General features: G+C 41.6%; 1 protein-coding gene and 1 pseudogene across 1 annotated transcript; both read right to left on the reverse strand.

The window, feature by feature from the left end:
• On the reverse strand, positions 1-27,490 carry TEX36 (testis expressed 36). The gene is made up of 4 exons (XM_003312816.4): positions 27,266-27,490; positions 6,139-6,270; positions 5,325-5,405; positions 1-499 (listed from the first exon to the last, which is right to left on the reverse strand). Exons 1-4 carry the CDS (start codon positions 27,314-27,316, stop codon positions 203-205), a joined length of 561 nt encoding a protein of 186 aa, XP_003312864.1. The 5' UTR covers positions 27,317-27,490; the 3' UTR covers positions 1-202.
• LOC104008343 (fructose-bisphosphate aldolase A-like) lies at positions 11,214-12,430 on the reverse strand (annotated as a pseudogene).
• Positions 27,491-27,704: the final 214 nt, after the last annotated feature.

A 27,704-nucleotide genomic window follows, 5' to 3' on the forward strand; every position in this document is an offset into this window, starting at 1 on the left:
TGTGGCCATCTGAAAAATTTATTTACACATGCGTATGTCATCACATATTCATTTCACAAGGATTTGAATGTTTTTTGACCTTATAAAAATCATAAAAGTACTTTAAAAATTAAATAGTAGTGCTGGATCAGAAAACATATACTTTTAGGATGTCTGATGAAATACCAGTATTACAAAATTCATCAAAAATCTTCTGGGAGGATTAGGACTCCAGTGAAGAAACAACCTTTTTGTCAACAGTGAACCTTACTTGGGGCTTCTTTTTCAAAACCTCTGTATAGCTTCTCTCAGGAAGAAATGTAAAAGCGTTCCATATCTCTTTATAGCATCGTGGAAAGCGTCTGAAGCTTGAGACCACCGCGGCTTCTTTATACACGTATGATATTTGGTTATTTGAAAAGCCATCAAGACAGGATGGAACATAGTCACATGCCCAGAGATTAAAATTTCTTGAAACATGTTGCCTCTTATCTGGAGAGATCTTCTTACGTCCCAGGCCCTGGAGAGAAGAATTACAAGATTAGAAGGAAAATATTCAAGGTCACATAGTTCTTTTTTTTTTTTTTTTTTTTTTTTTTTGAGACAGAGTCTTGCTCTGTCACCCAGGCCGGAGTTCAGTGGCACGATCTCAGCTCACTGCAACCTCTGCCTCCCGGGTTCAAGCAATTCTCATGCCTTAGCCTCCTGAGTAGCTGTAACTACAGGTGGACACCACCACGCCTGGCTAAGTTTTTGTATTTTTAGTAGAGACGGGGTTTTGCCACGTTGCCCAGGTTGGTTTTGAACTCCTAAGCTCAGGCAATCTGCCCGCCTCAGCCTCCCAAAGTGCTAGGATTACAGGCGTGAGCCAACGTGCCCAGCCTCAGTCACACAGTTCTGAGGTCTTTCTTAAAATCAGTTACCTGACATGTATATGTTCAAATGCACACTAAGACGACTGTCTCAAGGTCTCCTTTAACAACCTGTTGAAGCTTATGAATTGACACTCACAAAACCCTAGCAGGGTTCTGTTATTGTCCTCACAGTCTTCTGGTGCCACCAAGGGGCCTGCACTTTTAGAGACATGGAAAGAAGAACCAGAGACAATCCAGCCAGAAACAGACTGTTAGCCAGCCTCAACCCTAGGGACCCAGGTAGGTTCCCTTCACTCCCAACACCCCCGACCCTCCCTGCTCCCCAGCACTGAGCTGCCCCCCAGCACTCAGTGGGACCAATGATGATTCTTTCTCTGAAAAGTCTGAGGAGGCTGAATTCTTTCCCAACCCTAAGGGCTCCCTGAAGGACCCAGCACCTTTGGGTCCTGGCCCACAGGCTTCCTCATTCACTCTCAGCACCTTATGTGTGAACCTGATAATTACTGTGTACTCAAAATCGTACATTGTTTGTTCACAACTAGATGAAAACTAAGAAAGAAAACACTATCCTGACATGAGTGACTGAGAGGAAATGGACATTACATTACATAGACTTCACGTCAGTAAAGTGAGGTTTCTGTGATGAAGGGTCAGTGTCAGATTCGCAGCAGGAGATGCAAGCCACATTCCAATTAGAGTAATTTGAGGACAGTCTATAAAGCGACTGTCTACATACATGTGGGTATGTGTAGGGACACCCCAAGGGGCTGTGCAATGGCTCCAGGACTGAGGGGACTGGGGAGGAATGTACTCCACATAGATCAGCCCCCGGAACCAGAGTAGGGAGAAGAGGAGAGTGGCACTGGAGGGACAAGTGTGTGACGCGGGGCACAATGTCCAAGTCGGCTTCTAAAGAATGACTTGAGGATACTCCAGCAAATTGAAAAACAAGTAAAAGAAAGGCATGATGAAAATAGGGGAAAGAGCTTCAAGGAAAGTAGCAAGTAAAATTTATGATGAAATCTAAATGCTTGCTAATAATGTGACTATGAAATGTATTGAATTGTACAAATTCACAAAATGGAAAGGAGGGAGGGAAACAGAAAGAAAAGAATCTGCAACTGAAATTCCGGGATTTCAACTTGATTAGGGAAATCAGGGCCACATCTTTGAGCTCCCAGCTGAAGTCCAGGAATGGCACCTACAGGACTTGGGGGAATACAACCTGGCCACCAACACAGCAGCCCTGGAACAGGAAGTGAGTGAGATAAAGCATGCTGGAAGACTTACCTTATTCTTGGGGAAAAGCTACAGTTATTAATTTTTATACATAGAGTAATATAGTGTTAATATAATTATTAAATATTTGTACTTGAGGGCAAGTACTTGTAGAATACAAGTCAGAGTGAGCAAATAAATTCAATCAACCTAGCAAAGTCAGGAGAGGAAGAAAAAAAGAAAGATATAAGCATAATAAATAGGAAACATAAAAGTGAGATGGCAGAAATAAAACCAAAAGCATAAATTGTCATAATAATGTGAATGGGCTAAATTCTCACATAAAGAAATAGATTCTTCAATTTTTTTTTAAACTCTGCTGCATTCTATTTATAATAGAAGACAAATGCAAAGCAAAATGACTACAAATTATGTAGACAAAGGAATGGCCCATAACATAAAGAACAAACATTAGCAAAAAGAGAGTAATAGTGACAATGCCAGTATCATAATGCAGATGGAATTTATGGCTAAAGGCATTAACGCATATAAAGAGAAACACTTCATATTGATAAATGGCAAAAGCCACCATGAAAATAAAACAACAAAAATTTTTGATGCAGAAAGATAAGGTATTAAACTATATCAGGCAAAAAAAACTTTAGAAACTCAAGAATAATCTTAGAAGCAGAAATTGACAGATCAATACAAAAATTAAGACAAGGATATGAAAGATTTAAATAATTCACAGTCCTAAATTAATAGATATAAAGAACTTTGTAACCAACAGGGGGGAATATATATTATTTGTAAACAGCCACGACACACTTGTTAAAGTTAATCACACACAAGACAACAAAGATAATCTCATAATTCAAAAAGTGAGAATCTTAGATTATACTCTGAAATTTACCATAACCCATAAAACTAGATATTAGCAATGAATAGATTATTTCTAAAATTTTTAACCATATAGATAATTCAAAACATTCTTCCAATTTTTTTAGGAAAGGGAAAAATTAAAAATTAAATCATAGGCTATTTGAAAGCAAATAATAATGAGACCTTAATTGGAAAAACCTTTGGGATGTAGTCAAACCAATAATCTAAAGACTACTTATAGTTTTAATAAATTAGTAACAAAAACAATTGCAAGTATGTGAACTAAACATTCAACTGAAAACAAATTTTAAGGAACAACAAAATAAGACTATTTTGAGAGATGTTATACCGTACATTTGAAATGAATTAGATAAATTTTAGGCAAATACGTATCAGCAAAATCTACCCAAGAAGAGATAGAAAGTTTGAACAGATTAATAATCAAGAAAGAAAGAAAAAGTCATAAAAAACTTACTCTAAAAAATATACCAAACCCAAGTTATTTCATAGGCAAATTCTGTCTAACCTCCATTAAACTGAAAACCTCCATTAAACTGAAAATCCAAATGTTATATAAGCTATTCCAGAACATAGAGAAAGCTGGAAAGCTTCCAAGGCTTTCTAGAAGACTATCATAACCTTGGCAAAATACAAGTGGTAGAATCCTGTTTATATCATTAACAAATATACATTTATGTGTGTACATTTGCATGTGAATTGGAAAAATTCTCAAATTTTACCCACAAAACCATTACTAGCAGTGAACCGTCAAGGTCAGATTGTGAGGAAGGAAAATAAGGGTGTGAATTTATTTTTAATTTTATACAATTCTGTATTATTTCAGTTTTTTAAAGGACATATGTTGCTTTGGTTATTTAAAAAACAATATTAAGCACCCCATTTACAGAGGCGGGCAAAGTGGGTATTCTGGTCCTGTTTTCAACATTCTGCCAGAAGAAAACCAGATTTCTGGGGTTAAGGCACTTCTATTTAGTTAAGACATTGTAGTCTAGAAGAAAGAGGGATTTGGGGCAAGTTGTTTAACTTTACTGGATCTCAATTTGCTCATCTCTAAATTGAGATGATAAGTGTAATTAGCCTGTAGGATTGTTGTGAGGATTGAATACAATAATACGAGATGTTGGTATATGGCAGATGCTTTATAAATGGTGGGCCATTAATAACATCTTCATTATCATGGACTTTCAGGTTCCATGAGGATTTGCAGGTATCACTTGATACAGCTTTCTATCTAATAGGTTTCCCTGTGCTGTGCAGTCTGGTAGCCCCTAGCCACATGTAGCCATTGGGCACTTGATATGTGAGTTGTCTACGTTGAGATGTTACATAAGTGTAAAACACAAACTGTATTTTAAAGACTTGGTTTGGAAGGAAGAATGTAAAATATCTCATTAATTTTTTATATTGATTACATGTTGAATGGGCAATTTGGAGAATTATTGGGCTAAATAAATTATTTTTGTTTGCTTGAGATAGGATCTCACTCTGACACCCAGGCTGCAGTGCACTGTTCGTGATCATAGCTCACTGCAGCCTTGAACTCCTGAGCTCAAGTGAACCTCCGGCCTCAATCTTTTGAGTAGCTGGGACAACAGGCATGCACCACCACACCTGGTTAATTTTGTAATGTTTTGTAGACACGGGGTCTTACTATGTAGCCCAGGCTGGTCTCAAGCTCCTGACCTCAAGTGATCCTCCCACCTCAGCCTCCCAAACTGCTGGGATTTCAGGGCTGAGCCACTGCTCCCAGCCAATAGAATATATTATTAAAGTAAATTTCACCTGTTTCTTTGTACTTAATGTAACCACTAAAGCATTTAAAATTATGCATACAGTTTACACTACATTTCTATCACACAGTGCTGTGTGAACCACCACTGTATCAGACTTCATGTTCTCCAGTGATGGGGAACTCACAACCTGTAGAGAAAAGGCAACTCCAGTTACAAGGAAATCCTTCCTTATATTATGTAAGCTCCTCCTCCTTCTGACCTTTCCTCGTGGATCCTGGTTCTGCCATCCAGAGATACGCATAGCAGTCCCTCCTTCCCATGGCAGATCCTCACAAGAAAGCTCGCAAAAGAGACAATTTATGGGAAGGCACTTGCAGAAGGATGAAGCGCACATACACCTAGGCAGAACACTGGTGTAGATCCTTGAAAGCTGCGTGGAATTCTGAGAGCTTTGAACATTTCTTTTTTAACCTGTTATGAGTCTTGTTTAAGACCTCGCTTTGTTTTGACCCTGTTCCAGTTTTGAGGCCAATCCTCTATCTTCAACACACCCCAGAAAATCAAGATCCCTTGTGTTGTTCCCTGTTTTATTAATAATTTGGAAAGAATTACTCACGGAGTCAAGGTAGCATCCAGAGTTCTCCAAGCTGTGCCGATTGTCATGCACGGAGAAGGGGAACTGGTTATTCACTGCTTGCTGGAAAAGTGGGATGGAAGGGAAAGAGCACACATTAGAACCCTGCATGCTTTCAGAACTGGGATCGGGTGATGTGGAAGGAAGATGGATGGCTCTAAGAAAGACAATGAAACCTGGCCCCAGAGATGGAGCAGACACAGGAGGGGGAGGATATCCACGTGCTCATCAGCGCCGGGCTTTGAAACCCCACCTTATTTCCAGCTTCCCCAAAGTCATAAAAATTCTCTTTCAAAACACCTTATTTGGATGCAAGGATGGAAAAGTGTACAGGCTCATGGAGCCAAAAACTGGGAAGGACTTTTGAGGCCGTGTAGACCAACTCTGTCATCTGGCCAGTAAGGGTCCCAGGAGATGAGAGCCCTGGCCCAAGGCCTCGGGGGGACCCTGGCAGGTATGAAATGGACCCTGGCTTCTCCTTTGTGCCACTGCAGGGCCTTGAAGTTGCTCAGGAATTGGCCGGCGAGGCAGGAGGTGCATGTTAATGAGCTGTGGGCTGGAAGGGGGTGTTGCTTCTTGTTCATGGAGGAGCCTAACTTGATTGTCCATAGCAGGAAGTAATTCCTGCCGGAGAGCACCAGGGTATGGGGTGGGGATACTACCAACCCTTAGGGGTCCAAGGATAGTAAATGCGCAGTTTCTTACAGGGAAGAATTGTTTGGCCCAACGTGCCAGCGGCGCTGCCCCCTGGGAGGTCCACAGGAGCACATGGCAGTGGCCAGTGTTCAGGACTCACCTTCTCCCGGACTTTGTATATGGGCGGCAGCTTCCCCTCCGCTTGCCGAGGCAAGTGTGGACTCTGGGGCTCTTTTGACGTAGCACTGGTGATGGATTCTGGTGTCTTTTGCGTTAGCCCGATGTGAGGGAACTGGAAGAACAGCACACGCCTTGATTAAAACCAGACACATTTGAATCTACAAGCCAAGTATCAGGGCTTCCTTTGTACAGTGATTAAAATGCAATTTGGGTGCTTTTGGCATGCAATGGAAATGGCATAATTTTTGTAATTTTCAAGTATTCTTTCCAAGACAAAAAACATTGTAATGGCCCAGAGCCATCACTGCCGGTTGTTTCAAGTTACAGAGGCTACCCCTGCTGAGCTGGAGCCTGGAAATGTTTCCATAGCCTGGTAAGGAGGGTGTGGTCCTCAGCGAGTGAGCAGACACATTCTGAGAAGACAGAAATGTGTTATTTGAGATCCTTCCTGTGGTCAGGGAGCTCCCAGTACTGAGGACCTTGGAGCCAACCCACGTTTATGGAGATGAGCCAACCTCCAGCAATGTAGGTATGAGGTGGCCCTAAGACCACGGGAAGGGGAGGAACAGAGAATCTCAAGTGATTCTCCACAGGAAATGTAGGATGGTAGAGGGGAGGTAACGTCTAGGAGGGAAAAAGAGGGGGTAGAAGGATGTGAAGCAAGAAAAATGAGGACAGTGAGGATTATCTAGAATATGTCCTTGCAATCTCCCAACAAAAGCCTGGGAAGGAAACAGGACTGGGCAGAAGAGGGGTAGTCCCAACAAGGGCCTCTGTTGACCCGGCTGGGAGCTCTGGACATTGGGTGGCCACTCAGAGCTGGGGAGAGGGGACCCAGTCTCTGTGCACCAAGCAATGAGGCATTGGATTTATTCCTGGGCTACCCCCAGAAGAAGGCGTGACCCTAGGGAGGCAGCTCTCTTCAGATAACAGACCTGTAGGTGTGGGCAGTGAGGGCCATGCTCCCAGCAGCCAGAGTGATGAGTCTTTCATTCCTGAAGGGGGGTGTGGCTAGCTCTTATGGCGAGAGAAGCTCACCCCAATGTTATTTGAATGGCGCCTCTTAAAAGCCACCCCAACAAAGTGAGCTCTGAAGCAGGACTCTCTAGGAGGAAATGAATGGAAATTAAAAAGACAAGACCCAATTCAATGAAAATTCCCATAAAGGGAGAAGGAAGCATAATGTGGTTGGGTCAGAGGCTGGACATTCAGAGGTCCTGAGTCCACCCCAGGTCTCTCTCCTATCTCCTAGGTGAGCCTGATGAGAGAGACTAAACTTTCTCAAGCCTCGGTTTCCCTATCTGTAAAATAGGAATAATAATACCTACCTGATATGGTAGATTTGATACAAGGAGGAAATGTATACGCTCCAATAGTGTGAATAGTTTGCAAATGTTTTTGGCTAAATAGCAATCACATTTTCATTATCCATTCGTCAATTGATGAACACTTAGGTTGATTCTATGTCTTTGCTATTGTGAATAGTGCTGCAATAAACATGCAAGTGCAGGTATCCCTCAGATATATTGATTTTTTTTAGTAGATACTCAGTAGTAGCATTGCTGGATCAAATGGTAATTTCTCGTTTGAGAGTTTTGAGAAATCTCCATACTATTTTCCATAGTGGCTCTACTAGTTTACATTTCCACCAAAAGTGTATAAGAGTTCCCTTCTCTCCCCATCCTCGCCAACATCTGTTATTTTTTGTCTTTTTAGTAATAGCTATTCTGACTGGGATAAGATGATATCTCATCGTGGTTTTTATTTGCATTCCCCTGATGATTAGTGATGTTCAGCATGTTTTCATATGCCTGTTTCCCATTTATATGTCTCCTTTTTAAAATTTTTTAAATTTTTTATGTGTACATAGTAGCTGTATATATTTATGGGGTACATAAGATATTTTGATACAGGCATACAGTGTGTAATAATCACATCGGGGGAAATGGAGGATCCATCACCTCCAGCATTTATCATTTCTTTGTGTTACAAACAATCCAATTATACTTTTAGTTTAAAAAGTACAATAGATTATTATTGACTGTAGTCACCCCCCTGTCATGCTATCAGATTATTATTGACTGTGGTCACCCCCCTGTCATGCAATCAACTACTAGAACTTATTCATTCTAACTATATTTTTGTACCATTTTCCATCCCCATGTCCCTCACCACTACCTTTCCTAGCCTCTGATAACCATCATTCTACTCTCCATGAGTTCAACTGTTTTAATATTCAGCTTCCACAAAGGAGTGAGAACATGCGAAAAGTTTGCCTTTCTATACCTGGCTTATTTTACTTAACATTTCCTCCAGTTCCATTTACATTGTTGCAAATGACAGAATCTCATTCATTTTTATGGCTGAATAGTACTTCATTTTGTATGTGTACCACATTTCTTTATCCATTCATCTATTGATAGACACTTAGGTTGCTTCCAAATCTTGGCTATTGTGAATAGTGCTGCAATAAACATGGGAGTGCAAATATCTCCTCAGTATACTGATTTCCTTTCTTTTGGGTATATACTTAGCAGTGGGATTGCTGAATCACATGGTAGTTCTATTTTTAATTTTTTGAGGAACCTCTATACTATTTTCCATAGTGGCTACTATGGTTTGGCTCTAATATGGTTGTCCCCATGCAAATCATCTTGAATTAGAATCCCCAAATGTCAGAAGAGGCGCCTGGTGGGAGGTGATTGGATCATGGAGGCGGATTTCCCCCTTGCTGTTTTCATGATAGTGAGTGAGTTCTCATGAGATCTGATGGTTTAAAAGTGTAGCACCTCCCCCTTTGCTCACTGTCTCTCCTGCTGCCATGTAAGATATGCCTTGCTTCCCTTTCGCCTTCTGCCATGATTGTAAGTTTCCTGAGGCCTCCCCAGCCATACAGAACTGTGAATCAATTAAACCTCTTTTCTTTATAAATTACCAGTCTCAGGTAGTCCTTTATAGCAGTGTGAAAACAGACTAATACAGTGGCTGTACTAATTTATATTTCCACCAGCAGTGTACAGGTGTTCTCTTTTCTTGATATCCTCACCAGCATTTGTGATTGCCTGTCTTTAGGATAAAAGCCATTTTAACTGGGGTGAGATGATATCTCATTGTAGCTTGGATTTCCATTTATCTGATAATCAATGATGTTGAGCACCTTTTCATATACCTGTTTGCCATTTGCATGTCTTCTTTTGAGAAATGTCTATTCATGTCCTTTGCTCACTTTTTAATGGAATTACTTGGTTTTTTGGTTGTTGTTGTTGTTGTTGTTGTTGTTTTACAGTTGAGTTGTTTGAGTTCCCTGTATATTCTGGATATTATTCCCCTGTCAGATGAATGGTTTGCAAATATTTTCTCCCATTCAACAGATTGTCTGTTTACTCTTTTGATTGTTTCCTTTGCTGTGCAGAAGCTTTTTGATTTAATATAGTTCCATTTGTTTATTTTCATTTTTGTTGTTTATGCTTTGGAGATCTTAGTCATAAATTTTTTGTCTAAATCAAGGTTCAGAAGAGTTTTCTCTAGGTTTTCTTCTAGTGTTTTTTACAGTTTCAGATCTTATATTTAAGTCTTCAATTCATTTTGAGTTGATTTTTTTATATGGTGAGATATAGGTGTCCAGTTTCATTCTTCTGCATGTGGCTATCCAATTCTTTCAGTACCATTTATTGAACAGGGTGCTGCTTCCCTGATATAAGTTCATATTGGCTTTGTCAAAGATCAGTTTTCTGGGTTCTCTATTCTGTTCCATTGGTTTGTGTGTCTAATTTTATACAAATGCCATGCTGTTTTGGTTACTATAGTCTTGTAATAAGTGATGCCTCCAGCTTTGTTCATTTTGCTCAGGATTCCTTTGGTTATTCTGGCTCTTTTTTATTCCATATGAATTTTAAGATTGTTTTTTCTAATTCTGTGAAGAATGACATTGGTATTTTGATAGAGGTTGCATTGAACCTGTAGATTGCTTTAAGCAATATGGTCATTTTAATGATATGTCTTCCGACGCAGGAGCATGGGATATTTTTCCATTTGTTTGTGTCATCTTTAATTTCTTTCATCAGTGTTTTATAGTTTTTCTTATAGAGATATTTTACCTCCTTGGTTAAATTTATTCTTATATATTTTTGTAGCTATTATAAATGAAATTGCCTTCTTGATTTCCTTCTTAGCTAGATCATTGATTATATATATAAAAGCTACTGCTTTTTGTATGTTGATTTTGTATCCTGCAACTTTACTGAATATATTTATCAGATCTAAGTGGGGTTTTTTTGGTAGAGTATTTAGGTTTTTCTAGATATAATATCATATCCTCAGCAAAAAGAGACAGTTTCACTTCTTCTTTTCCAATTTGGATGCTTTTTATTTCTTTCTCTTGACTGATTGCTCTGGCTAGGACTTCTAGCACTATGTTGAATAGGAATGGTGAAAGTGAGAATCCTTGTCTTGTTTCAGTTCTTGGAGCAAAGGCGTTCAACTTTACTCCATTCAGTATGATGTTAGCTGTGGGTTGGCTGTATATGGTCTTTGTTATTTTGAGTTATGTTCCTTCTATGTCTAGTTTGTTGAGAGTGTTTATCGTAAAGGGATGTTGAATTTTATCAAATGCTTTTTCTGTGTCTATTGAGATAATCATATGGTTTTTGTCCTTCATTTTGTTGGTGTGATGTGTCATGTTTACTGATTTGTGTGTGTTGAAGCATCCTTGCATCCCTGCTATAAATCCCACTTGATCACGGTATATTGTCTTTTTGATGTGCTGTTGCATTTAGTTTGCTGGTATTTTGTTGAGAAATTTTGTATTTCTGTTCATTGGGGATATTGGCTGTAGTTCTCTCCCCGCCCCCGCTCCTCCAACCTTGAATAGCTGTTTATTGGCAGTGTGCTGGAAAGGGTGATGGAGTTAGCATTCACAGATGACACCACACACCACTGTCACGAGGGAGGCAAGAGCACGGGCAAGCCAACCTGGAGCCCCGAGGAAGAGGCCCGCTCTTCAAGAGAGTGGGGGCAGGGCCTGGAGTGTTGGGGACAGCCTGGGAACACCTCCACTTAGTAGGTATGGTTAGAGATGAAGAGGGACTTGCTAGCAGCAGCCCCAGCCTCACTGCTCGGGGTGTACTTTCCTTGACAGGCCAGGCTGTTGGCCACGGCTCACTTGACTCCTCCTGGGCAGCCTTCAGGTTCTCCTTCTTCCTGCCCCAGGCCTTCAGGGCAGAGGCCTGCAGGGCTTGGCCATAGGAGAAGGTCACAGGGAGCACTTGTTAATGGCGTTGAGGTTGATGGATGCCTCCTCCTCATTCTGGCCTCCAGACAGGAATGTGATCCCAGGAACAGCGGGGGGCACTGTGCGGTGCAGCGTTGTGACAGTCACCATGGCAATCTCCTCGTGAGAAAACTTCTGGATGCAGGGATGGCCTGGGGTGACCATGCTGGGGTTCAGCAAGATGCCTTCCAAGATAGATGTGTTGATCACTCAGAGCCTTGTAGACAGCAGTCAGCACCTTCTTGGTCACACACTGGCAGTGCTTCAAGTCATGGTCCCCATTAGGGAGGATCTCAGGCTCCGCAATGGGCACAATGCCACTCTGCTAGCAGATGCTGGCATAACAGGCCAGGATGTTGGTATTTTCCATGACGGCAAGGGCTGAGGAGGTGTGTTCCTCAATCTTCAGAACACAATGCCACTTGGTGAAGTCAGCTCCATCCTTCTTGTACTGGGCACAGCACTCAGACAGCCCATACAACCCTTGGGTGGTGGTCTCGCCATTTGTCCCTGCAAGGGGGACCACGCCCTTGTCTACCTTGCTGCCCCCAACACCACCCTTGGATATGACAACTTGGGGGAAAGGACGCCCATCATCCTTCTCTGGTAGAGTGTCTGGTGGAAGAGGATGACGTCCCCGATGCAGGGGTTCACGCAGTCGTCAGCTGTCAGCAGCAGCTGACGGTAGAAGCGCCGGTTCTCTTTGGTGTTCTCGGCGCCAAGGGACTGCAGCCACTTGGCAATGCTCCCATTGGACTCATCTGCAGCCAGGATGCCCTTGCCCAGGGCCACGATGCGGTGAGCGATGTCAGACAGCTCCTTCTTCTGCTCCAGGGTCAATGCTGGATATTGGTAGGGCATGGTGCTGGTGGTGGCAAGTTCCAGTGCTTCAGAGGAAATTTCTTCCTTGGAAATCCAGACGGAGGCCCTTGGTTGTCAAGAGAAATAAATCTTTGGCCAGGGATCTCCTAAAATAACTGAGAGTCTGTGGACAGAGTGTGGTTGGGGCACCCCTGCATACCCTGTAGTTATCTTTTTTTGTTGTGTCTATCTCTGGTTTTGGTATCAGTGTGATGCTGGTTGGCCTCATAGAATGAATTAGGGAGAATTCCCTCCTCTTTAATATTTTCAAATAGTTTCAAGACAATTGGTATTTGGGTTTTGTTTGGTAAAATTCAGTTGTGAATCCAACCAGTTCTGGACTTTTCTTTGTTGAGAGATTTTTTTTTTTTAATTACTGATTCAGTCTCACTATTCAGCATTGCTCTGTTCAGATTTTCATTCCTACCTGATTCAATCTTGGTAGGTTGTATGTTTTCAGGAATTTATTTATTTCCTCTGGGTTTCCCAGTTGGTCAGCATATAGTTGTTCACAGTAGTCTCCAACTTTTTTATTTAAAAAAAGATCTCCAACTTTTTATTTAATAAAAGATCTCCACAGATCTTTTATATTTCTGTGGTCTTACCTGTAATGTCTCCTCTTTCATTTCTGATTTTGTTTATTTGGGTTTTCTCTTTTGTGGCTAGTCTAGCAAGGAGTTTATCAATTTTGTTTTTCTTTTTTAAAGAATCGACTTTTAATTTCATTGATCCTTTGTATTTTCTTTTAGTCTCTATTTCATTTAGTTCTGGCTCTGGTCTTTATTATTTCTTTTCTTCTGCTAATGCTGGGTTTGGTTTATTCTTGCTTTTCTAGTTCCTTGGAGTGCATTGTTGATAGTTACTTTATGTAATCTTTCTACCATTTTTGATGTAGGTATTTATTGCTATAAATTTTCCTCTGCTTGGCCGGGCACAGTGGCTCATGCCTGTAATCCCAGCACTTTGGGAGGCTGAGGCAGGTGGATCATCTGAGGTCAGTAGTTCAAGACCAACCTGGCCAACATGGTGAAACCCCGTCTCTACTAAAAATACGAAAGTTGCCAGGTGCAGTGGCTCATGCCTGTAATCCCAACACTTTGGGAGGCTGAGGCAGGCAGATCACGAGGTCAAGAGATCGAGACCATCTTGGCCAACATGGTGAAACCCTGTCTCTAATAAAAATACAAAAATTAGCTGGGTGTGATGGCGTGCACCTGTAGTCCCAGCTACTCAGGAGGCTGAGGCAGGAGAATTGCTTGAACCCAGGAGGTGGAGGTTGCAGTGAGCAGAGATCGCACCACTGCCCTCCAGCCTGGAAACAGAGTGAGACTCCATCTCAAAAATAAATAAATAAATAAAATAAATAAATACAAAACTTAGCTGGGCATGGTGGCAGGCACCTGTAATCCCAGCTACTCGGAAGGCTGAGGCAGAAGAATCACTTGAACCTGGGAGGCGGAGGTTGCAGTGAGCTAAGATCATGCCATTGCACTCCAGCCTGGGCAACAAGAGTGAAACTCTGTCTCAAAAAAAAAAAAAAAAAAAAAATTCCTCGGCTTTTGCTGTATCCCAAAGGTTTGGGTATGTAGAGTTTCCATTTTCATTTGTTTTAAGAATTTTTAAAATTTTTATCTTTTTTAAAATTTATTTAACTTTATTTTAAGTTCTGGGATACAAGTGCAGGAGAGGCAGTCTTGTTACATAGGTAAAAGTGTGCCATGGTGGTTTGCTGCACCTATCAACCTGTCACCTAGGTATTAAGCCCCACATGCATTAGCTATTTTTCCTGATGCTCTCCCTCCCACACCCCCCGTAACAGGCCCCATTGTGTGTTGTTTCCTTCCCTGTGTCCATGTGTTCTCATTGTTCAGCTCCCATTTATAAGTGAGAACGTGATAGCGTTCGGTCTTCTGTTCCTGTCTTAGTTTGCTGAAGATAATGGCCTCCAGCTCCATCCAGGTTCCTGCAAAGGACATGATCTCATTCCTTTTTATGGCTGCATAATATTCCGTGGTGTACATGTGCATTTTCTTTATCCAGTCTATCATTGATGGATGTTTGGGTTGACTCCATGTCTTTGCTATTGTGAATAGTGCTGCAAGAACATACGCATGAATGTATCTTTATAATAGAATGATTTCTATTCCTTTGGGTATATACTCAGTAACAGTATTGCTGGATCAAATGGTATTTCTGGTTCTAAGTCTTTGAGGAATCACCCACTGTCTTCCACAATGGTTGAACTAATTTACATTCCCACCAACAGTGTAAAAGCATTCCTATTTCTCCATAGCCTCACTAGCATCTGTTGTTTCTTGACTTTTTAATAATTGCCATTCTGACTGGCATCAGATGGTATCTCATTGTGGTTTTGATTTGCATTTCTCTAATGATCAGTGATGCTGAGCTTTTTTTCATGTTTGTTGGCCGCATAAATGTCTTCTTTTGAGAAGTATCTGTTCATGTCCTTTGCCCACTTTTTAATGGGGTTTTTTTCTTGTAAATTTGTTTAAGTTCCTTGCAGATTCTGGTTATTAGACCTTTATGAGATGGATAGATTGCAAAAAATTTCTCTCATTCTGTAGGTTGCCTGTTCATTCTGATGATAGTTTATTTTGCTGTGCAGAAGCTCTTTAGTTTAATTAGATACAATTTGTCAATTTTTGCTTTTGTTGCAATTGCTTTTGACATTTTAATCATGTAATATTTGTTTGCCCTTTCCTATGTCCTGAAGGGTATTGCCTAGATTTTCTTCTAGGGTTTTTATAGTTTTGGGGTTTACATTTCAGTCTTTAATCTGTCTTGAGTTAATTGTTGCATAAGGAAGGGGTCCAGTTTCAATTTTCTGCATATTACTAGCCAGTTCTCCCAGCACCATTTATTAAATAGGGAATCCTTTTCCCATTGCTTGTTTTTTTCAAGTTTGTTGAAGATCAGATGGTTGTAGATGTGCAGTCTTATTTCTGAGTTATTTTGTTCCATTGGTCTATGTGTCTGTTTTTGTACTAGTATCATGCTGTTTTGGTTACTCTAGCTTTGTAGTATAGTTTGAAGTCAGGTAGCATGATGCCTCCAGTTTTTTTCTGAGATTATGGGGTTTTCTAGATATGGGATCATGCCATCTGCAAACAGACAGTTTGACTTCCTCTCTTCCTGTTTGAATACACTTTATTTCTTTCTCTTGCCTGATTGTCCTGTCCAGAACTTCCAAATACTATGTTGAATAGGAATGGTGAGAGGGGTCATCCTTGTCTTGTGCTGGTTTTCAAGGGGAATGCTTCCAGCTTTTACCCATCCAGTATGACATTCACTGTGGGTTTGTCATAAATGGCTCTTATAATTTTGACATATGTTCCATCAGTACCTAGTTTATTGAGTTTTTAACATGAAGGGATGTTGAATTTTATTAAAGGTCTTTTCTATGTCTATTGAGATAATCACGTGGCTTTTGTCTTTAGTTCTGTTCATGTGATGAATTACATTTATTGATCTGCATACATTGAACCAGCCTTGCATCCTGGGGATGAAGCTGACTTGATCATGGTGGATAAGCTTTTTGATGTGCTGCTGGATTCAGTTTGCCAGTATTTTATTGAGCATTTTTGCATCAATGTTCATCATGGATATTGGCTTTAAGTTTTCTTTTTTTATTGTATCTCTGCCAGGTTTTGGTATCAGAATGATGCTGGCCTCATAAAATGAGTTAGGAAGAAGTACCTCCTTTTCAATTGTTCTGAATAGTTTCAGGAGAAATGATACCAGCTCTTTTTTGTACCTCTGGTAGAATTCAGCTGTAAATCCATCTGGTCCTGAGCTTTGTTTGGTTGGTAGGCTATTAATTACTGCCTCAATTTCAGAACTGTTATTGGTCTATTCAGGGATTCAACTTCTTCCTGATTTAGTGTTGGGAGAATGCATGTGTCCAGGAATTTATCCATTTCTTCTAGATTTTCTAGTTTATTTGCATAAAGGTGTTTATAATATTCTCTGATGTTTGGTTATATTTCTGTGGGGTCAGTGGTCATATCCCCTTTATCATTTTTCATTGTGTCTATTTGATTCTTCTCTCTTTTCTTCTTTATTAGTCTAGCTAGTGGTCTATTTTATTAATGTTTTCAAAAAAACCACCGCCTAGATTCATTGATTTTTTTGAAATGTTTTTTGTATCTCTATCTCCTTCAGTTTCGCTCTGATCTTGGTTATTTCTTGTCTTCTGCTAGCTTGGGGGTTCATTTGCTCTTAGTTCTCTAGTTCTTTTAGTTGTGATGTTAGTGTGTCAATTTGAGATCTTTCTAGCTTTTTGATGTGGGCATTTGGTGCTATAAATTTCCTTCTTAACACTGCTGTAGCTGTGTCCCAGAGATTCTGGTACATTGTCTCTTTGTTCTCATTGATTTCAAAGAACTACTTGATTTCTGCCTTAATTTCATTATTTTTCCAGGAGTCATTCAAGAGCAGATTGTTCAAATTCCATGTAGTTGTGTGGTTTTGAGTGAGTTCCTTAATCTTGAGTTATAATTTGACTGCACTGTGGTCTGAGAGACAGTTTGTTATTATTTCAATTCTTTTGCATTTGCTGAGGAGTGTTTTACTTCCCATAATGTGATCAGTTTTAGAGTAAATGCCATGAGGCACCAAGAAGAATGTATATCCTGTTCTTTTTGGATGGAGACTTCTGTAGGTATCTATCAGTTCCCCTGGATCCAGAGCTGAGTTTGAGTCTTCAGTATTCTTGTTAATTTTCTGTCTCAATGATCTAACATTGACATTGGGGTGTTAAACTCTCCCACTATTATTGTGGGGAGTCTAAGTCTCTTTGTAGTTCTCTAAGAACTTGTTTTATGAATCTGAGTGCTCCTATATTGGGTGCATATATATTTAGGATAGTTAGCTCCTCTTGTTGAATTGATCCCTTTACCATTATTCAATGCCCTTCTCTGTCTTTTCTGATCTTTGTTGGTTAAAGTGTGTTTTGTCCAGAAACTAGGATCACAACCCCAGTTTTTTTCTGATTTCCATTTTTTTGGTAAATTTTCCTTCATCTCTTTATTTTGAGGCTATGTGTGTCTTTGCACGTGAGATGGGTCTCTTGAATACAGCACACCAATGGGTCTTGACTCTTTATCCAGCTGTCCATTCTGTGTCTTTTAATTGAGGCATTTAGCCCATTTACATTTAAGGTTAATGTTATCTATGAATATGATCCTGTCATCATGATGTTAGCTGGTTATTTTTGCAGACTTGTTGATGTAGTTTCTTCATAGTGTCATTGGTCTTTGTACTTCAGTGGCTGGCATGGTTTTTCCTTTCTATATTGAGTGCTTCCTTCAGGAGCTCTTGCAAGGTAGGCCTGGTGGTGGCAAATTTCCTCAGCATTTGCTTGTCTGAAAAGGATTTTTTTTCCTTCACTTATGAAGCTTAGTTTAGCCAGATATGAAATTCTGAGTTGGAAATTTTTTGCTTTAAGAATGTTGAGGCTGGGCACTGGCTTATGCCTGTAATCCCAGCACTTTGGAAGGCCAAGGTGTGCTGATCACTTGAGGTCAGGGGTTCAAGACCAGCCTGGTCAACATGGTGAAACCCCATCTCTGCTATAAATACAAAATTAGCTGGGCGTCGTGTCAGGTGCCCGTAATCCCAGCTACTAAGGAGGCTGAGGCAGGAGAATCAATGGAACCCAGGAGGTGGAGGTGGCAGTGAGCCAAGATCACACTATTGCACTCCAGCCTGGGTGACAAGAGAGAGACTCTCTCTCAAAAAAAAAAAAAAAAAAGTTGAATATTGACCCCCAGTCTCTTCTGGCTTGTAGGGTTTCTGCTGAAAGGTCTGCCCTTAGTCTGATGGGCTTCCATTTGTAAGTGACCTGGCCTTTCTTCTGGCTGACCTTAACATTTTTTCCTTCATTTCCACGTTGGAGAATCTGATGATTATGTGTCTTGGGGTTGATCTTCTTGTGGAATATCTTACTGGGGCTCTCTGGGTTTCCTGAATTTGAATGTTGACCTGTCTTTTTAGGTTGGGGAAGTTCTGGATGATATCCTGAAGTACGTTTTCCAACTTGATTCTGTTCTCTCTGTCTCTTTCAGTTACCCCAATCAGTCATAGGTTTGGTCTTATTACATAATCCCATATTTCTCAGAGGTTTTGTTCATTCCTTTTCATTCATTTTTCTCTATTCTTGTCTGCCTGTCTTATTTCAGCAAGACAGTCTTCAAGCTCTGAAATTCTTTCCTCTTCTTGGTCTATTTAATTATTGATACTTGTGGTTGCATTGTGACGTTTTCATGTTGAGTTTTTCAGCTCCATCAGATCATTTATGTTCCTCTCTAAACTGGTTATTCTGATTAACAGCTCCTGTTATGTTTTATCATGGTTCTTAGCTTCTTTGCATTGAGTTAGAACATGCTCCTTTAGCTCAGTGAAGTTTGTTATTACTCACCTTCTGAAGCCTACCTCTATGAATTCATCCATCTCAGCTTCTGCCCAGTTCTGTGCCCTTGCTGGAGAGGTGTTGCCATCATTTAGAGGATAAAAGGCACTCTGACTTTTTGAGTTTTCAGCATTTTTTCATTAATTCTTTCTCCTTTTTGTGAGTTCTTCTGGCTTCAATCTTGGAGGCTGCTGACCTTTGGATGGAATTTTTACAGGGACTTATTTGTTGATGCTATTGTTTTTGTTGCATTCTGTTTGTCTTTCCTTTAACAGTCAGGCCCATCTTCCACAGGACTGCTGCAGTTTGCTGGGGGCCCATTCCAGACCCTATTTGCCTGGGTCCCTCCGGCACCTGGAATTATCACCAGTGGAGGCTGCAGAACAGCAAAGGTGGCAGCCTGCTCCTTCGTTTGGGATCTCTGTCCCAGAGGGGCACTGACCTGATACCAGCAGGAACACTCCTGTGTAACTTGACTGAGGGGTCTCACCCAGTCAGGAGGCATGGGAACCAGGGCCCTGCTTAACGAAGCACTCTGGCTGCCCCTTGGCAAAGTGGGTGCATTGAGCTGGGGGAATCTCCACTCATCCAGATTGCCCAGGTTCCTTAGAGCCAGCAGGGGAGAAGACTAAGTCTGCTGATCCAGGGAGACCATAGCCACCCCTCCCGACAGGGGTTCAGTCCCAGGGAGACAAGAGTTCTGTCCTTAAAACCCTGGCTGGAGTTGCTGAAATTCATGCAGGGAGTCCTCATCCAGTGAAGAGGGATGGACCAGAGTCCAGCTTAAACAGGCAGTCTGGCCATGATCTGCCACAGCTGCTATGCTGTGCTGTGGGAAATTCCTCCTGGGTCCACATGGTCCAGTCTCTCCAGCACCAGCAGGGTAAAAATGGCAGACTGGAGCTACAGCAATGGTGGCCACTCCTCCCCCTGGGAGCTCAGTTGTCTTAGCAGGCAGCCACAGTGATGACAGCTGCCCCTCTCCTGGGGAGTTCAGTCATCTTAGGCAGCAGGCACCCACGGTGATGATGGCCACCTCTCCCCCCAGGAACTCGGTAGTCTTAGGCAGTCCCCACCAAGTGGCTGCTGAGAATCTGCACAGCTCTGTGCTTGGGACCTAAGGCCCTGGTGGCGTGGGCTCATGAGGGGGATCTCCTGATCCATGGGTTGCACAGATCTATGGATAAAGCATGGTTTCCAGGGCAGGGCAAGATGATCACTCACCACCCTTCTTGGCTGGGGGTGGGAACTCCACCCCATGTGGCTCCCAGGTGGGCAGACACACCACCCTACTTTTCCTCCCTCTCTGTGAGTCATGCCAACCACCTAGTCAGTCTCTGACAGAATCAGGATACCTCAGTTGCCAGTGCAGGATTCACTCACCATTTTCATTCTTCTCAGTGGGAACCTCCAACCACAGCTGTTTCTAGTTGGCCATCTTGGCCCCTCCCCCCTAATTTTATCCCAATTTCTTCATTGACCCAGTGGTCATTCAGGAGCATGTTGTTTAATTCCTATGTATTTGCATAGTTTCCAAAGTTCCTCCTGGTATTGATTTCTAGTTTTATTCTACTGTGGTCTGAGAAGATATGTAATGACTTTAATTTTTTTAAACTGCTGAGACTTGTTTTGTGGCCTGACATATGGTCTATCCTGGAGAATGTTCCATAGGCTGATGAAAAGAATGTATATTCTCCAGTTGTTTGATAGAATGAACTGTACATGTCTGTTGGGTCCATTTGGCCTAAAGTTCAGTTTAAACCCAGTGTTTCTTGGTTGAGTTACTGTCTAGATTGTCTGTCTAATGCTGGGAGTAGGGAATTGAAGACTTCCACTACTATTGCATTGCAGTCCATTTCTTTGGATCTAATAATATTTGCCTTATGAATCTGGGTGCTCCAGTGTTGGATAGCCATATATTTAGAACTGTTATATCCTCTTGCTGGATTGATCCATTTATCATTATATAATGACCTTCTTTGTATTTTTTTTACTGTTCTTGACTTACAGACTGTTTTATCTAAGTACAGCTACTGTTGTGCACTTTTGTTTTCCATTTGCATGGAATATCTTTTTATCATGACTTTATTTTCCGTCTATCTATATGTCTTTACTGGCAAAGTGAGTTTCTTGTAAGCAGCATATAGTTGGATCTTTTTTTTTTTTAAATTCCATTCAGCTAGCCATTCTGTATCTTGTAAATGGATAATTTAAGGTTTCTGTTCAAAGTTATTATTGATATGTGAGGCTTTGTTCCTATCATGTTATTAAATTGTTTTCTTGTTGTTTACATCTTCTTTCTTCCTTTCTTTTTATCTTACTGCTTGTCATTGTGATTCGGTGGATTTCTGTAGTGGTACAATTTGAATCCTTTCTCTTCCTCCTTTGTGTGATTGTTCTACGAGTGAGTTTTATACTTTTGTATGTTTTCATGATGGTAAATATTGTCCTTTCACTTCCAGGGATCCCGTGAGTATTTCTCAAAAGGTCAATCTAGTGGTAAAAAAGTCCTTCCCTCAGCATTTGCTTGTCTGGGAAAGACTGTATTTCTCCTTCAGTTGTAAAGGAGAACTTTGCTAGAAATAGCATTCTTGACTGGCAGTTTTTTCTTTCAGCATTTTGAATATATCATCCTATTGTCTTATGACCTGTAAGGTTTCTGCTGAGAAACCTATGGTTAGTCTGACGGAGTTTCCTTTATTGATGACTAATGCTTTTCCCTTGCTTTTTTAAAAAATTTGTTCTGTATCTTTGACTTTAGATAGTCTGACTATAACATTTCATGGAGAAGACCTTTTTGTATTGTATCTGCCTGGGGACTGTTGAATTTCTTGTACCAGAATGTCTAAATCTCTTTCTGCACTTGGGAAGTTTTTGTCTATTATTGTGTTAAATAGGTTTTCTAATCTTTTCTTTGTCTCTTTTCTCTGGAGGATCCTGATAACTTAAATGTTTGATCACTTTATGTTATCCAAAATGTAACAAAGAGTTTGCTCATACTTTTCAATTCTTTTTTATTTATTTTTGTCTGACTGGATTATTTCAAAAGACCTGTCTTCAAGTTCTGAGATTCTTCTTCCTGATCAAGTCTATTGTTGAAATTTTCAAATGTATTTTGTATTTCCTTCCATGAGTTCTTCAATTTCAGAATTTCTATTTGGTTCTTTTCTTTTCTAAATATCTTTCTCCTTGGCAAATTTCTCATTCATATCCTGAATTATTTTTCTGATTTCTTTGTATTATTTTTCAGCCTTCTCTTGTATCTCACTGAGCTTCTTTAAAATGAATTTTTTTTTCTTTTTTCTTTTGAGACATAGTCTCACTCTATTGCCAAGGCTGAAGTGCAGTGGTGCGATCTTGGCTCACTGCAACCTCCGCCACCCAGACTCAATCGATCCTCCTGCCTCAGCCTCCTGAGTAGCTGGGATTACAGGCATGCACCATCATGCCCAGCTAATTTTTGTATTGTTAGTAGAGATGGGGTTTCACCATGTTGGCCAGGCTGGTCTTGAACTCCTGACCTCAAATAATCTGCCCACCTCGGCCTCCCAAAGTGCTGGGATTACAGGCATGAGCCACTGCACCCAGCCCCTAAAATGAATATTTTCAATTCTTTATCTGGTATTTGGGAAATTTCTTTTTGATTAAGATCTATTGCTGGTGAATTATTTTGTCTCTTGGAAGTGTATTTCCTTGCTTTTTCATGTTTATTCTGTCCTTACATTGCTATCTGCACATCTGGTGTAACAGTCTCTTCTTCCTATTTTTAAATTTACTTTTATAAGGGAGGACATTTTCCTGAAGATGTTTCCATGGTGTCAGTTGGATAGAGTACTTTGGCTTTGATTCTGCATGCATGTAGTCATGCAGGCTTTATATGATTTCTTTGTCTGTAACCACAATTAGTGGTACCTGTGATTTCCTCAGTGTGTTAGGGTGTGGTTAACAGTAGAGGCTGTGATGAAGTTGTGCTGGGGACTGAGATGCCAGGTAGGTCAGTCTTCAGGCCCCATTGGTGGCAGCAGTTGGCTGAGCATGTCTATCTTTGTGCCTCAGAGTAGTATAAGCTGGCATCTGTTTTGGCAGTTCCTGGTGGGCCAATTCTTGGGCCTCCCGGTGGCTTGCTTTGATACTAGTAGTGGCAGCAATGAACCAGGCAGGTGGGTGGGTTCTCAGGCCCCTAGGCAGCTGGTGTGGCATGGGTGATGGCAGTAGCAGTGGCAGGATAATTTTTTGGGTCCTGAGTGGTGTGCATTGATGTTGGCAGTGGTTGCGATGGGCTGGGCAGGCCAGTCTCTAGGACTGCAGGTGGTGCTTGCACATGGGGGCCAGCTGAGATGGTAGTGGCCAGGAGTTTAGGCCCAATCTGAGTTCCCTGGGAGGAGTGTACTCAAGGTGGTAGATGGGTTGGGCAAGCTCAAGGACGTGAGGCTCTGTGTTCTGTCATGGAAGAGGAGGCAAAGCCCGGCTGGGTGGGCTTGCGCTTGGGCCCCCAAAATATGACAGCAGGCACCAGCCATCATGAGCAGGAGCAGGCCCCAGGTGGAGTGCTCAGCTGAGAGGTGGTAGCAGCTGTGCTGAGGCCCTGTCACTGGAGGGAGGGGTTGTCTTTGGTGGCCACAGTCTGGGCTGGTGCATGGGGAACACACATCCCTCTCATGCTCCAGTCCTGCCAGGGTTTGCCCTCCAACCTTGGCAGCAGTAGCCCATGTCTAGCTTGCTCCCCTTGGCTCTGGCTACAGGAGCACCCCCCCCCCCCGCCCGCCCCGCCAAGCTGACAACTTAGTTCCAGTGTCAATTTGTGCCTCGTTCACATCCCAGTCTCCTGGCAGTGCTCACTTCCCAGCACCAGCAGCTGCAGCTGCAGCCTGTGCCTCAGTTGCTTCTTAGCCTCAACTGTGGAAGTGCTCTCAGCTCACTCCTCAGTCCCAGTAGCAACAGCCCAAGTTTCCATAATGCCTCAGTCCAGATGCTTCTGGGCCCCAGGACAGCGTGCAGTCTGCCAAAAGATAGATTTGAAAATGGCACCTTGCTATAGCAGCCTGGGTCTCAGAAAGGAACCCAGCATGACCTTCCTCCCTAGAGGAGTTCCATCCCACAGTTTCCGGGAGACTCTCTCTGTTAGTTTCAGGGAGAGAAGGGTCGAGAAGTTCTCCATGGCCAGAGTTACACATTTCTACAGTGGGCATGTGGGCTGCCGGAAGTCTCTCACTTACTCACTTACCCTTTCCCCATGTTGGGAAGTCACTCCTGGCTCCCAGCCGATCCCGGCCAGGCAGGCTGCCTTTTTCCCTTCTCTTTCCCCACGTACGGTGTTTCCTGTCACTTCTCTGTTGAATTCCAGCGTTCTCTCTTGGATAACATATTTGAAGTGTGACTGCCTGTACACTATTTTGGTTCTTCTAAGTGGGATAGGCGGGCACGCAATGCTTCTAGTCAGCCATCTTGACGCCCCTCCCCTGCCTTATTATTTTACGGTAGCTTTGGGCTGCTTTCTTCTCTGCTTCCTGTCGCACTCCCCAACCCCAGATAACAATATTAGCAACCAAGCACTCATATGATCACATACAAACACCTATGCCTGTGAGAAGACTTACACTGCTTTACAAAAATCAGATTATATCATACATACTGCTTTGCACCTTGCTTTCCTCTCTTAATATATTCTAGAAATGTGTTCAAAGTCAACCTATATCTTTCTCATTCATTCTATCTTCTATTTTTAAAATGTTTTCCAAAGAAATATTTTTAGAGGTAAATATAAATAATACAAAGGGTCTTCGGGCTCTGAACCTTTTCCTTCACCCTTCCTCCAGTCTGACTGAGTCAACACTTCCCTCTCGGAAGTTGTGGAAAATCAGGCTGGGGGTTGGGGGAGGCTGTTCTAACATCAAGAATGATGTCTCTCACCAGTTAAATGACAACTGACTTGGGTTCATTTGTATTCAGCAGGTCTGTAGACTAAATCACTCTAAAAAATGGCTCTAGCGTTTTAATTTCGCTCTTTTAAAATATATATTTAATGGCTATAACATGATAGCTGTGAAATAAACCCTTCTGTTAGATATTGTAACCGTGAAATACAGCTTTTTAACAAGTTGGCGGTGAAATTTTTGCTTCGTTCAGTCACTCAATGACTGAAATATTAAATAGGAAGGGGCAAGTGTGTGGAAAAAGTCTTTTCTACCTGGCAATAGCTAGATTGCAACCAGCAAGGTCAACTGCAAAATGGCTGTCACCTCTAATTTGGCAATTACGGTCCTCCCAAATGGGCTGCAGCTGACTCAAAGCCAATAATTTCTTTAATTTTTCCCTCCTCGTCTACAAGTTACTTTGGGAAACTTCATGATCAGCACTATTCTTTTTATGCTCTTAGGTGCTGACAGCAGAAAGGATTTTTGCCAAAGGCCCAAGCCAAGCTTTGGGGAACAGTGCCTTTCTCCCTAAAACCCAGGGACTGGGCTACGTTTCTGGGGTCTTGATAGAAGGATAAAATAAAATTTCTTCCTATGAAATGTTGATTCTCGCTTTCCCCCTTACCACAGAATTCAGGTTCTTCATTCACAGCAGCCATGTGGTTGGTTAAAAACAACACCTCCTCAGACACCCTTGCAGCTAAATTGGCCATGTGACACAGTGAGATGGAAGCAGAGGTCTAGGGAGCAGGCTCCAGGGAAGGCAGGAAAGTATTGTTTTCCTGATAAAAAGGGGCAGACTTAGGTGACAGGTGCCTTCCATCTTTTTGTCCTTTGACCTTCCTCTTATTTTCTTGCCTGAGTTGTGGACTCACTGTTTGGAGCTGGAGTCATCCCACACTAAGGATGGCAAAACAGAATGCTGAAAAGGGAGCTGCTGATGACTCCCTTGAGCAGCTGTACTAGCCTGGGATGGCCAACTTCTAGGTTTCATTGTTACTTAAGAAATATAAATCCCTATTTGGTTAAGACACTGTAGTCACTTTAGTCAGCCTTCTATAAAATTCAGGCTAACAATTGTAACTGATACATAGGTAATAGCTAGAGGGAAAGCTACTTAGTCTGAGCAACTTACATTTTTCTTTTCATGGGAACTTAGCTTTATGGAGTTGACATTATCTCTCATTTTACTTTGGCTGCCAGGGAACTCAGAATCAAATGTGGTGCCCAAATATCTACCATATAATCCTGGAAATATACCTAATATTATGTCTATGTTATATGTGTTCTCAGACTCAGCCTCTTCTCTTTCTAAAGTATTTATAAAACTGGTTATAACTTTCTATTTGATTTATACTGTATTATTTTATTGTGTGCATTTTCCATGCTTTAAATTTTTGTGGAATGAAACAAGGTATACATTTGTGTGCATACACATATATATACACATACATACAAAGTGTATATATGTTAAGTGGTTTCTAGGTGCTCAGTCATTGTACTGAGCACTTGTTAATGAGTCGTGAATCCCCCACCATGATCTTCTACCCTTGGTACATTATGCTCCCATTTTACAGACATAGAAACTGAGACTTAGAAAGACTAAGCTGCTTAGCCAAGGTTGTATCCAAGTGGGTAGATCAGTTTTTTAAAGCCTTCAGACCCAAATTTGCTGAAGTGTTTTCTGTTTTTCTTTGAAACAAATTAAAATTTTAACAATTTTTTACCTATTGCTACCCTAAAAGAAGTCGACGTCAGGTTTTTCTCTGATTATGTTTCTCATTGCGAGTCTACTGCTGTGATTTCCCCTTAACATTCTTTTTGTGAATGAATTGTAGAAATTAGAAATGGGAAAGCCTTGTCGGCCATGAAATATACATGTTGAAGAGCAAAGGAGAGAAGTGCTTGGCCGACAAGGCTAAGACCTCACACTTAGGAGTGACCCAAATGTTTCTTGAAGATGGTAGAAGAGTGAAAAATCCCACAGGCTCTGTAAGTGACATCAGAAGAGCAAGGGTTGGGGAAGAGCGTGAAGCTGGAAAGGGAAAGTTTTCAAGTGATGAAGATGAGTAAATGATGCATTCCTGGACTCTTCTCATTTCATAGGCTGGAGGGGCTAAAGGAATTGGATTGGGAGCCAACAAGAATTTGTTTAGAGGTTTCTAGTATAATATAATTACTTCAACAAATATGTATTGAGTGCCTTCTATGCTCCAGATCCTGTTCTAGGCACTGGGGATACATCAGTGAATAAAATAGACAAAAATCCCAGCTCCATGGAGCTTATATTCTAGCAAGGGGAGAAAAATAACATAGATAAGAGAATAAGTTCTGTAGTATGTTAGAAAATAGATGTTAAGGAAGAAAGAAAAAGTAGAGCAGGAATGACTGCTTAGTGGACATTCACGAGGTTCCAGTGTGCTGAGCATTTTACATGCATTATTTCATTCAATCTTCGCAAGAGTGTTAGAGGATTCCCATTTCACAGATGAAGAAACTGAGGTTGAGTAAAGTGAAGTGATTTGTCAAAGGTCATGCTTCAGTAATAGCAGAAGCAGGATTGGAACTCCTCAGACTGTTGACCACACCCACGTGGCATGAGAAAGGCACCAGGGGCCACCATCTTCCTTACCCATCTCCCATCCTTGTCTGAAGGTGGGTTGAAGCGTCGCCCTTTGGTCATTCTCTCCAGGAAGCTGAATGTGGCTGAGATTGGCTACCTCACCTCTCCATAAGCTCTACACGTCTGGGAAGCTGCTTCCTCAACTTCATAAGCTCTACACGTCTGGGAAGCTCCTCCTCCTCCTTGTTCCTGATCTTTACTTCTTAGCCTCTTCCAGGAGGGGAAGGTGCGGGTGCCCATTGTTGTCATGGAATGGGAACTCACCCATCACAATGGGCAAAAGAGTCTTCTAAGCCCTCTGAGGATTCTTGCCACTGGTTCCTTGCAGCTGTGACTCCCCAGGGTAAGAGGCAAAGAGCCACCAGGTCCCAGCTGAGGAAGCCCTGTGGTCAGCTCAGACAGGTAAGGACAAGATGATTTGGGGGTAATGGCAAACATTTTGTACCCT

This window comes from Pan troglodytes, chromosome 8 (assembly GCF_028858775.2).
Source record: "Pan troglodytes isolate AG18354 chromosome 8, NHGRI_mPanTro3-v2.0_pri, whole genome shotgun sequence".
In the NCBI taxonomy this organism is placed as follows: Eukaryota; Metazoa; Chordata; class Mammalia; order Primates; family Hominidae; genus Pan; species Pan troglodytes.